At 36.4% G+C, this 12,602-nt stretch overlaps 1 protein-coding gene across 1 annotated transcript; it reads left to right on the plus strand.

Annotated features, from left to right (window-relative positions):
- The first annotated feature begins 1,262 nt into the window (after positions 1-1,262).
- On the plus strand, positions 1,263-12,157 carry LOC101149238 (uncharacterized). The gene is made up of 3 exons (XM_019025886.4): positions 1,263-1,313; positions 1,489-1,544; positions 11,338-12,157. The coding sequence occupies exons 1-3, from the start codon at positions 1,263-1,265 to the stop codon at positions 11,612-11,614; spliced, it is 384 nt and encodes a 127-aa protein (XP_018881431.1). The 3' UTR covers positions 11,615-12,157.
- Positions 12,158-12,602: the final 445 nt, after the last annotated feature.

Genomic DNA, 12,602 nt, shown 5'->3' on the forward strand with positions numbered 1-12,602 from the left:
AGAAGAATCTTCTACCAAGGTAGGTATATAGAAATATAAATGTAAGAATTTTCACTTTGGAATTCTAGCTTTTGCTCATATTCTCAAGAATATCATCCTCATGGCTTTTAATGGAAATAGCCATGTTACCTAAAAATCTCAGATGTGTTTTAAAAAAAAAATCATTGTCTGTGGTAAAATTGCTTAAAATTCCTGAAAAAATGTCAAGAACATTCATATTGATTAGTTGCACAATTTACATCCGATTTCACAATCTATTGACTTTTTCCACTGCTGTATTTTATGGTCTCTAAAGTCAATCATGAGTAGAAGAGTCTTAAAAAGGTACATAAGTTAGATTTGCATTTTTGTTGTTCTTGTTTGAGTTAGGTTTCTTATGTATTGTCAAACTGCTTTCTAATATGAAAACATATAAGAAAAAAGCTATTTTAAGGGGGTAGACACATGCACATACAACTATAGGATCTGTCGATCTGTCTTACATCACTTTCAAGGCTAATGCCAATGACAGATACCACATAAACCCCAAGACAATCTGTCAGCCTATGTGCTTGAATTTTGCCTTCCCAGAACCCAGGGTGCCATGTGCTTCTTATATATTGTTGAAAATTATAAACAAATTAGGACAAAAACCTCTTTTTTCTAATTCACACACTGATAGACAATAATTGACTTTTGGAATAACTTGGAAAAAAATAATATCAAAGTAATAATACTTCAGTAGAGTGATGTTAAAGGAAAAATACACATTACATGGTTTCTTTTGCTTCAGACAGATCTAATAACAATAACACAATAATTGTATTAAGAAGTTATTTTTTACAATAGTCGTGTCACGTTGACAATATTTAGGTCACAAATCTATAGAAATCTGCAAGCTTTGACTAATTTTAAGTAAACATACTAAAAGTATACCCTAATTAGTTATCTTGCAAAGTAGTCACCACTAAAGGCAACAGGGAATTTCCAAAAATACTTTAATTTTAAAATGTACTTTCAACAGTTATCTGAAAATTATCTTTCATAAAATAAAGTGCCACCATTTAAAAAAAAATCACAAACATGACAGTATTGCTGTGCATCTATGCTGCTTCCTCTCCCCAAAATATCACGCATATCTTTAAAGGTTATGTTGGTGTTTCTTCATCATTTTACATAACAAGTGTTAAAATGTTTTAAAATTTTTTTTCTGAAAAACACTGTTGATCGATTTGGCTAACTGTGGATAATCTTTGGCCTGTTTGTAGGAGCAACTTTAAAGAATGAAATTAACTTTCCTCTTGGGCCTGTTGGCTCTTATTTCATGTTTCACAGTAAGTTCCCTCAATTCTAAATTTACTTGTTATATTTATTGTTAATCATGATTTCAAAGAAAGTTTTGATACCAAGAATTTTGTCCTGTATATAAAAACACAGTGTCAGGCTGTTGATCATTATGGACTTGCTCTTACTTTCCTTTTCCTTTCTCATTTATGACTAACCATCTAGTCAGCGGTTGCTAAGCATGAAGGGACAGTGGACTGCAGGAAGAGGACACAGGGCAGGTAGTATCTAGGAGAGCTAGCTCTTATTTAGAGACATCTCTTCCTTTTTATTTCTTTTTCAAAAGGACTACCATCAAATTGTCATAAAAATATAATTTAAGCTTACTAAATGTTTAAAAGCTGTAGGGAATAAAAAAGTATACAGTTGGAGCTTCATGATAAATTTTCTAAAAAGACAATATGATATATCAATGCAAGGATTGCTGATTGTACAATAGTTTTTTATTGAAAATATTTATAAAAACTAAAATCAGGAAGTCTTTCTGATGCCTGAAAATATATTCATTATGACTAAAATATTCCTTTAACTGACTGGAAATTAAAGTGCTACTCACTTGGGAAAAAAATAAAAACAGAAAAAGAAGTCATTCACTCAAGAAGCACTTACACTAATTCAAACTTTTGAAAATCATTTGTTAAAGCTCTATAGGAGATCCAAAAATATATAATGCAAAGTAACAAGTGATAAGTGCCATAGCCAAAAACATCACAGCATAATACGAATTTCAGAGTAAGATCACTTTCCCTAGCATATGTTGGGGTTAGGAGGGCTTGCGAGGAGAGAAAGAGCCCTATTTATCTCATTTCTTAGTAATTACTGATAATCCACTGTGTGTTGGGCCTAGTGGTGGTTGACACAGAAATCCCAAAGTCGAATTCCAAATTGGGATCTTCATAGATTAGGTCTTCTTTTCATAATATAGTATCTACCTAAGAGAAACTAGTTAACAAATAAATATCAATAGACCCTAGGAATGACACTGTCAGATAAAGTAGCATTATTTTTCTGAAGCATTTTTTGATATTTAATGACATCTGTATTGTTCTGAAGCATATAGTGCTATGTAATAACATTTGTATAAAAAAATTATACTTCTGAGGTTGAAATAGAAGAGTGTTATACTCCATGAGATACCTATATCAGAAACACCTGATCCACTTATTAAGAATGAACATTTCCAGACCTTATCCCAGACCTGAGAAAAAAAGAATAGCTGATCTTGGGGCCTGGAAACCTGCATTCTAGGATACTCTTACTCATGCTGAAATCTGAGACCCCTTGAGTAAATTTTCTTGAAATTTACTTCTCAAGCTATTATGTTATAATTGCATGAAATATATAAAGGGAGCTTTCAAGGTAAATTCAACTTAAATCAATCCATCATATGAAAAAACCTAAGTCAATAATTACAATTAATTATCAAATTTATTACTCTGGAATAAACCACTTTTTTTGGTAGAATTCCCCAAATATGACAAATATGACTTCTCTGCTAACATTAATAAACACTAATTCAGACTTTATACAATAGATTAGAAGGTAAAGGAAGATCCATGATCAAGTAAACTTGAGAAATTTGGGGAAATGAAATAGAGGTTGTTGACTAGAATACTTCTCAGAGACGATAATAGACGAAATGCTGTCTTTGATTCTCTATCTACAACCTTCTGTTTCATACTGAGGATAGACAACTTCTGAGGAGTCCTACATAAAGCATCTATCTTGAGGATTCATATGAATTAATGGCATATTTTTATTCCAGAAGCCTGAATTGCAAGACAAATGTAACTTAAATTCTTTTCTTGAAAGAGTATAGAATCCCATTTATATAAGAAGCAGAGGATTCCATGTCCTAAAAAAAATGAGTTTAATACATAAATTTTCTCATGTTAGAATTAAATATTATTGGATATAAGAAAACAAGAACCACACGACATAATTTTAATGTCACTCTAGCAAAAATTTCTTGCTGTATTCATTGTCTCATGAGAAGTTGGTAAATCTTAACAACAGTCTTAAGTGTTAGTCTAAATAAAGAAACTTTATTGTACTTAGCATCTAGAACTTTCAATATATCAGAGATTATCTTTTATGAGACAGGGACTATCTAGGATTTAAATTAAAAATAACAGTTCATATTTGTATATTTACAGTGTACTCTGGAGCACAGTTTTACCCCCAAACCTCACAAAAACCCAGGAACTATTTGGGATGCTCCTTTACATAGCACAGAGCTGAACATGAGACAAACCCTCAATAAGTATTAGGGGAATGACACAACAAGTGAATGGGCCTTTGTGTAGTTGACGCCAAGTAATAACAAATAGGTTTCAGAGTCTTACCTGTTCATTCATGCCATTGGATAGGCTATATGAAGTATGACACAGGGATGGATAATAGGCCAAGTGTAAGCTCAAAGGTAATGTATCTCATGATGGACAAGGACATCTGCCATGCTCACAAGATGAGTAACGACAGCATTTTTGCCAATACCTGCCATCCCTAACTTAGAGAAGCCTCTGTTTGCAGCACAATCTGTCCACTAAACTGCTGTCAGCTGTCAGTTGGTTAAGCTGTCAGTCTGGCAGTTTCTAATCCTTAAGAATAGGAAATAGAAGTTTAAAAAAAGTAAAAAGTAAAATAAACTTAAAAACAGAACATAAATAAAATACTTTACAGAAAGTGCTATGATAAAATAATTACCAAAAGCAAAGCAAAACCTTTAGCCTGAACTAAACCAACGATAAGCAGATATCAAATAACCGAAGACAGCCAGTGGTTCTCAAAACTCTACAAACTCTAGAAACTCTATCAGGAACACAAATCATCTAGGGATTTTGTAGAACTGCAGACTCTGATCCAGTAGGTCTGCCTGAGCCCCATAAGTCTACATTTCTAACAAGCCCCCAGGTGATACTGGTGCTGATCTGCTGGTCAGCAAATAACATTTTGAGTAACAAGGCCCTGGTCAACTGAGAAATCAGAGAAAGGCTGAGGACTTCTTACGGGTTTGTATAAATGCTCAAATGTTGTCACGGGAAAGCCTTACGCTCCTTGCCAGGTGCAAGGAAGGAAATGGCATTCTGAAATCAAGTAAGAGAAATTTCTGCTTATCACCAAATATGGGGAATTCATTCAACCCAAAATACTTATTGAGCACTTATTATTTACCAGGCACTATTCTAGATGTTGGGTAAACAGCAGTGAACAAAACAGACAAAAAGTTTCTAACCTCATGGAGCTTATATTCTACTCGGGGAAGACAAGCCATAAACAAAATAACTGACTATGTAATGCAGAAAATTTGGGAAGAAGGAATTTTAGGAGGAGGTAGAACAAGGATGTGATTTTAGATAGGGTAGCCCAGTGGAAAATGGCGTTTGATTAAAGACCTGAAGGGGGTGAAAAGGCCAACCATGCAAGCAGAGGAAACAGGGAGTTCCAAAGTCTGGAGTAGGGTACACTTGCCTAGTGTGAAGAATAAGGAGGCTAGCATGGCTGGTAGAGAGTGAGATGGGAAGAGAGGAGCAGGAGGTGATACTAGAGAGTTAGAGGAGGGTGAGGCTGCATCAGGTCTCATGGGCTTTTGCAGAGCCTTAGTTTTACACTGAGTGACATGCAAAACTTTAGTACATGAAGTCAGTACAAAACCTCAGAAAGATGCCGTCTCTTCCCACACACTCTTGCTTTCCATCATCCATAATGATTTCGAGAAAAAAAATGAAACTTCTAAAATATCTGAACGGCATCCATAAATATTTACTTAAAGTCACCTACAGTGTAAGAAGGATACAAACACTGATAAACATGACCTCTAACTTCAAGGGGTATATGACTGTCAGAGGATACAAGATAGATTGGTAATAATAGCCAGAGCAGGAATTGACAAACTTTTCTGAAAAGGGCCAGATAACAAATATTGTAGGCTTCTGTGGGCCTGTAATAAGTGGTCAACTTGGCTGAGGTAGCTTGAAAGCAGCTACAATAAACGAATGGGCATGGTTATGTTCCAGTAAAACTTTATTTACCAAAACAGGCAAACTACATTTGGCCTACAGCCTTAGTTTGCTAACTCCCAGTCTACAGAGACAGTGAACAAGGCAATATGGCATGCAAAAACCCGATATTTCATTTACAAAATAATCATAAAATTAACCCAACATTATTCATGAGTTTGCAAAAAATATTTATGTTTCATTGAAACATGTTTGCATGTTTGTGTGCATGCAAAATACTATGCTAAATTATGTCATTTTAATTATTTTTTCTAAAGAACATCATGTGGTAGATACTGTTACTTTCTCTCTTTTAAAGATAAGAAAAGTAACAGAGAGGTTACATAACTTACCCAAATTCACATAACTTGTGAATGGAGAAACAAAATTTTAACTTGCCTTGATCTACTTGCCTATCTTCTGCCTTTTCTTCTATTATCTGGGATGAACTAAAATCAACCCAATATATTCTAAGACCAACCCCTCAACTTGTACACTAGATCCCATCCTCTCCCCTAAGCAAGGAGATTCCTGCAATTATCCTGCAATTATCTACTCTAAATCTAAATATCAGCAACTTTTCCTTCTCTCTATTGATTGTTCCTACTAGCACATAAATATGAGGTAATTTCATTTATATGTTTGTTTTCATACTCCACTGATCTTATGGCTCCCATCATGGTCCATTTGAAAAAGTTGCCTCTGCACATCTTCACTTCTTTTCCTGTTCTGTCTTAAGCCTCCTCCAAGCAGACTTTGCCCACATCATTTGGATGAAACCACATTTGTCAAATTGTACTCAAAATGGCCAGGCGTAAGGGTCAGCTTTCAGTCCCCACGATAATTATGTCTAAATTGTATTTGACATGATCAGTCTCCTACTTAAAGAGTTTTTTCTTTTTCCTCAACTCCACTCTCCTGATTTTTCTCCTACTTCAATGACGACTCCTTGTTGGTCTCCTTCTCCAGACACATCTCCTCTTCCTGATCTCTAAATGTCAGAGTCTCCCAGGACACCATCCTCTTACCCTTTCTCCATCTATGAGCACAAATCCAGTTGCTCAAGCCAAAAAAAATTTGAAATCATCCTTGACTCTATCAACTCCCAGATCCACTCCTTCAGCAAATATTGCCCACTCTGCCTTCAAAACATCATCTAAATCTTACCCTTTCTCACCACCCTCCTGCTACCATTCTAGGCCAAGCCATCATCACTTCCTACCTGTGGCAACAATAACTGATCTCTCTGCTTTCTCTATTGTCCCTGCAGTTTATTCTCCACACAACAACCAGAAAGATGTTTTTCCAAAGTAAATATTGCCATATCATTCCTTTGTTCAAAACCTTCTAATGGTTTTCCATAAGACTTAGAAGGCGGGGATACAAAGTCCTCACCCCTACCTACAAGACCCTGCTTTGACCTCCCCGCACCTTAACTCCAATATATCTATGTAACAAAATTGCATTTATGCTCTTTAAATGTTTTACAAATAAATAATAATAAATTTAAAAATATCTGCCCTCATGGAACTCACACATTAAATCATTTTTGATTATTTTAAACCATCAAATGTTAAAACTACAGAGAGAATATAATCAAATTTAAATATAGGTGGGCTGCATAATAATAATATTAAAGCTACCACTTATGGAGTGTTTAATATATGCCAAGAAGTATATTACAAAAGTACACTGTTTAATCTCTCCAGAAATCCAGTGTGACAATTATTATTATTATCCTCTCTTAACAAATAAGGAAAATGAAACTCGAAATAGCCAATTCTGTATTCTGTTTCAAATAAGCTTATCATTTGTGAAGGTAATCCCCCCAAATGTAGACTCCTTAAGAAGGCATTTTCGTCTTTGTCTAGGGTTATAACGTTCACCACCATTGGCCAGTGGACGAGGGAAACTAGCTAGTGAAAAATTGTATTAAGAGAATAGGAAAAGATAAAAATAATAAGAATGGAGGTCAGGGGTCAGCTATTTGCTGTAAGGTGTAATTTTTCACATGATTTCTCCCCACCTCTGCTTAGGGTCCAGAGATCAGCTCAATGAAACTCACTTTGAACTTAATTTCCATGACACTGTACCATCTGGGTTTCCTCCTGTCTCTGATTTTCCTTCACTGGCTGCTCACCTTTCTCTTATTGATACCCAAGTTTCTGTCTTCAGCCATTTCTTCTTCATTACTTTCTTACTTATTGCTTTGACCCAACAGTGCTTTCCAAATCTATTTCTCCAGTTCTGAGATTTCAATCTGCATCTACAAACTTCCATGACTTTTCAAACTCAAAAGGATTAAAACTTAATTTTTTTCCTCTTGACACCTATATCTTCATTAATGTTAGCAGCCATGACTTAAGATCACAATTTCATTTGAGTCCACATTCATTTATTCAAAAACATTTACTAAGAACATGGCCAGGCATGGTGGCTCACACCTGTAATCCCCGCATTTTGGGAGGCCAAGGCAGGTGGATTGCTTAAACTCAGGAGTTCAAGACTAGCCTGGGCAACATAGCAAGACCCCATATCCACAAAAAATACAAAAAAAAATAGCCAGGTTAGGTGGTGCACTCCTGTGGTCACAGCTACTTGCGAGGCTAAGGTGGGAAGATCACCTGAGCCTGGGGGACAGAGGTTGAAGTGAGTTGAGATCACACCACTGCATGCCAGCCTGGGTAGCAGAGCATGACCCAGTTTAAAAAAAAAATGTACTGAGAACCTCCAACGTGCCAGAAACTGGAGATAGAATGATAAACAATACAGAGACATTGTTTGAAGAAGTTAATAATTACTACATTATATAATATTAATAAGTGACTATAAGTATTATAATAGAAGTGCTAAAGCAACAAAAAGAATAAAGATACCTAACTTACTTCGAATTCCTCATACCTTTTATTATTCACAAAGATGCCAGGCACTGACTAAGATACTAAAGACACAAAGCTAAAGAAGATACACTTATTCCTTCAACAGCAGTAAAATAGCACATGGCCTAAAAGTGGAGAAAAATATCAAAACAATTACTATCACTGTGAAAAAAGTGATTGCTTTTGTCTCCAATAAAAGATTTACAAAAGTAAAATTTTGGCTGATTTTATATTGTATAAAGATATTTTCTGTACAATTCTTTTAATTATCATATCAAATTATTGGGGGAGGGGAGTGGAGCCACTTAAACATTTTGAAGGAAGAGCTTGCCAGGTGAATGGAAATTAGGGCAGGAGTGAAAAATTCTCAGCTAGAGAACTGCTTTTATGAAGGCACAGGGACTACCAGAAAGAGCTCATTATGTTGAAAGAACTAGTACTAGTTCTACATGGCCAGAGTGAGGATAAAGAAGTGGCAAAAGATGAGATTGGATGGCGGTATAGGCTTTTGTTTGGTTGCAAAGAACAGGGTTCCACTCACAATATTTATTCTTGCATTTTTAGGGCTGCCTTAGTTTGCTGCGCCAGTTCTAATTTATATTTATTCTTGCATTGACTTCCTTTTTCCTTAAAGGAAGGAAACATGCCTGGCCAGGTTCTCAATAAATGTTTTCTTCCTTCCTTAAATAAGAAAGTCAATGCAAGAATAAATATAAAGTAGAACTGGCACAGCAAAAGCAGGCAGCCCTAAAAACCGGTCTTTGCTTCTCATGGCAACCCTGCTTCTCTCTGTACTGTTCCCTCCCTGAGATGTGCTCTCTTTACTCACAGTCCCTATGTCCTTATAGCTTAGTTTGCACGTGGCCCTTATTAATGCTCCAGCCTCTGTCTGGCTCCTCTCATCTCACAATATTCATATTTTAGTTCCTACTTCTAAGTAGGATATCTTAATATTTCCTATTTCAAGTTACAAAGAGAAAGAGAATTTTATTAATGTGGCTTATTTTTCTTCTTCTGGCCATAAGGCCTAAGATCCTGGATAGCCAGTGGTTTGGAAGTCCATGGAACAATAGCCCAGAAATAACCCAAATAAATGTGTTTATGTTTATGTTACAAGAATAAAACGTGATGACTAAGACAGGACAGTCCCTGGAAAGGGAGAAAATGTAGATATAAAGTACACAGAGGAATTGATCATGTGACCAAGACATGACTATGGCTCCCTCTGAAATGACTTGGAATTTTTGAGTTGTCACTGATCTTTGTAAGAGATTCAGTTAAGTTGTGTGATGGGGACAGTAACCAGATAAAAGGGAAATTGAGAAGTGGAAACAGAAAATCTAAACCAGGCTTCCTTACTATCTGGCTAGGAATGGAGAGAGATAAGCTAATAAAGAAAGCTTCAAGGGTACCCTAGGTTAAGAATGAGATTCTTTAATACATGAGATATCAATCAATATTATAGACTGGAAGAATACAGCCAGGGATTAGAAAGAGGTTTATTTTACAAAAATAAAAGAGAAGAAAGACCCTAGGGACAGAGAAGATGTAGATATAAAACACAGGTGAAGAGACTGGTCTTAAACAGGAAGAGAGAACAGCAAGATATTTATGAGTTTTATAGGCGTAGGGCAGGAAAGTGAAGAAGTTCTCACGTATCATGGCCTAAATTATGTGAATTAGAAGGCAAGATCATCTTCTGATGGGTGTAGAGGGGAGCAAGAAAAGTAGAAGTGAGGTATAGATGCTGAGAAGATAGCCTTTTGGGGAAAATGGGAGGAAATGATTTAGCAGTGCTGATGCACCAGACAAACACAGACACTATAGTTCTCTAGTGTTGCTACCATTAGAGATTGTGGCATTCTCCAGCAATGTTCATCACCATGGAAGTAGGACTAGGGAAGGTAGTTTGCATAGAGTTGATCCAAAAGTTTGATGTTTCTGAAGGCAATATGGCAGAGACACAGGAAGGAGTTGAATGTTGTATGGGAATGATTAGAGTTTTGCACCTTCCTAAAGCTTTGTTTCAGGCAAACTGGTCTTCTGATGGTCGCTAGAATAGAACCTATATTTTCTTGACCTTGTTCATTTGTTTATGATATTATCCTAATTTGGCTTCTTCCTCCTCATTTCTACCCTGTTATTTTATCCTCATTTCAAGTGCCATCTTCTCTACATAGCAATTAGTCCTCTCTCTTTGATAAAAATTAAAATTTTCGTCTAAATTACTAAAATTGTTACAATATTTATCAATTATTTCTTGAATTGCTACCATCTACAAGCCATGCTTGTTATTAATAGAGTACAAAATCACTCAAAATTATACTGAGCCCTTACTCTACCTTACTATGTCTAAGCACTTTACATAGATTATGTATAATCCTATCTGCCACTATAAATGGTAAGAACTATTTCTAGAACCAGTTGAGGAGTGAGCAAACAGGCAGAGATAACCATAAGCAAGTCACCCAGCTAGCATTTAACAATGGTAGGACTGGCTCTAGGAGGCTGTAGCAATCAGACTCCAGTGTCTAAATTTTAACCAACATACTATACTAGCTCCGTAGGCTTTTTGTTGTATTGCCCTGTATTGTCATTGGAGGGTTATATCTTCCACTGATTTCAGACTCACATAAGCAGAGTCTTAAATCTGTTTCTCTTTGTCCCTAGAAAGAAGTGTTGCATGTAATAGTTATACAATTAATGGTTCAGAGTCTGGAATCTCACTGAATTCTTAGAATGAAGTAAGAAAGAATTTTCCCAGATAGTCAACCTGGGTATTTACCTCCACTTGAAACTACATTCAAAGGTGGTCTTTTCTTATACATAATCAAGGTGATTTGGTCCCTCCCTCCCTAAAACCTACAGGTCAGATAGCAAGGTTACCATTTTTTTTGTTTTTTCTCATTTAATACTATTCTACTTTTCTTTGATTGCCCAGGCATCCAGAATAAACAGGAAATTTTCTATTCATTATTTTTTCTAAGTTATTTTCTCAGTGAAATATATGACTTATGGCTTAGTATATCCTAATGTTTACATAGTACACATACTAATACATAGTATATCCTAATGTTTGAACTTTAAATGATCAAATTTAGAAATTTTGTTTTTTACCTTTGTTTTTATCTCCACAGCCCAGTGAGAGTCAAAGATTCTCCAGAAGACCATATCTACCTGGCCAGCTGCCACCACCTCCACCCTACAGGCCAAGATGGGTTCCACCAAGTCCCCCACCTCCCTATGGCTCAAGACTTAATTCACCACTTTCTCTTCCCTTTGTCCCAGGGCGAGTTCCACCATCTTCTTTCTCTCGATTTAGCCAAGCAGTCATTCTATCTCAACTCTTTCCATTGGAATCTATTAGACAACCTCGACTCTTTCCGGGTTATCCAAACCTACATTTCCCACTAAGACCTTACTATGTAGGACCTATTAGGATATTAAAACCCCCATTTCCTCCTATTCCTTTTTTTCTTGCTATTTACCTTCCTATCTCTAACCCTGAGCCCCAAATAAATATCACCACCGCAGATACAACAATCACCACAAATCCCCCCACCACTGCAACAGCAACCACCAGCACTTCCACAAAACCCACAATGACGATCAGCTCCTCAACAGTACCTATCTCTTCAACACCAGAGCCTGCCACCTCCATATCAGCAGCAACCCCCGCAGTATCTACTGAAAATACTACTCAAATTCTCACCAACCCTCCTCACACAGTATTGCTCAATGCCACTGTCCAAGTTACGACTTCCAACCAAACTATATTAAGCAGCCCAGCCTTTAAAAGTTTTTGGCAAAAACTATTTGCCATTTTTGGTTGAACATGCAATAAGTGATATTTTCCAAACTGCTCTGATATCTTAGAAGAAATAAACTGCAATGATTTTGATGGAACCAACCCTGATCTAACCAGCACACCAAATAAATAAAGTATTTGAGCAGTAATATGCACCTATTGCTATCATTATGACTACCACTCTATCCTATATTTTATCATCTACCAACAGTTGATGAGACAGGTTCCCAGAAGGAAACAGAGACCCTTTATGGGAAAAAAAATTAATAAAGGGTGTATTTAAAGAGAGTGGACAGGATTTAAAAAAAAAATACAGGGCTGAGACATTCAGGGTCTCCCAGTAGAGCTGGTCATGGGCCTATGTTTGATAAAGCAAAGGGAACAAATAAGGAGCCCAGAGCCTGAAGAGTTGGGACAATGAAGGAAAGGCCACACAATAAGACCCGTTGTGCAAAGATGTGACAGCTGCCAGGTGTGACTACTGCTCCTCATTAGCAGTCCACTCTTCTCTGCCTAGTTCTCAATCCTGGGAGGATAACCATACAAACTCTTACATGTGGGTTTTCTTACCTGGGAGTTCTGTTTGGGTTCTGC

This window comes from Gorilla gorilla, chromosome 3 (assembly GCF_029281585.2).
Source record: "Gorilla gorilla gorilla isolate KB3781 chromosome 3, NHGRI_mGorGor1-v2.1_pri, whole genome shotgun sequence".
Lineage (NCBI taxonomy): Eukaryota > Metazoa > Chordata > Mammalia > Primates > Hominidae > Gorilla > Gorilla gorilla.

Bases quoted from the DNA above. Each gene is read 5' to 3' on its own strand.
- LOC101149238 (XM_019025886.4), top strand. From the start codon at position 1,263: ATGAAATTAACTTTCCTCTTGGGCCTGTTGGCTCTTATTTCATGTTTC. The intron at 1,314-1,488 runs GTAAGTTCCCTC...CTAACCATCTAG, and splicing joins CTCTTATTTCATGTTTCACA to TCAGCGGTTGCTAAGCATGA. The intron at 1,545-11,337 runs GTAGTATCTAGG...TTATCTCCACAG, and splicing joins AGGAAGAGGACACAGGGCAG to CCCAGTGAGAGTCAAAGATT.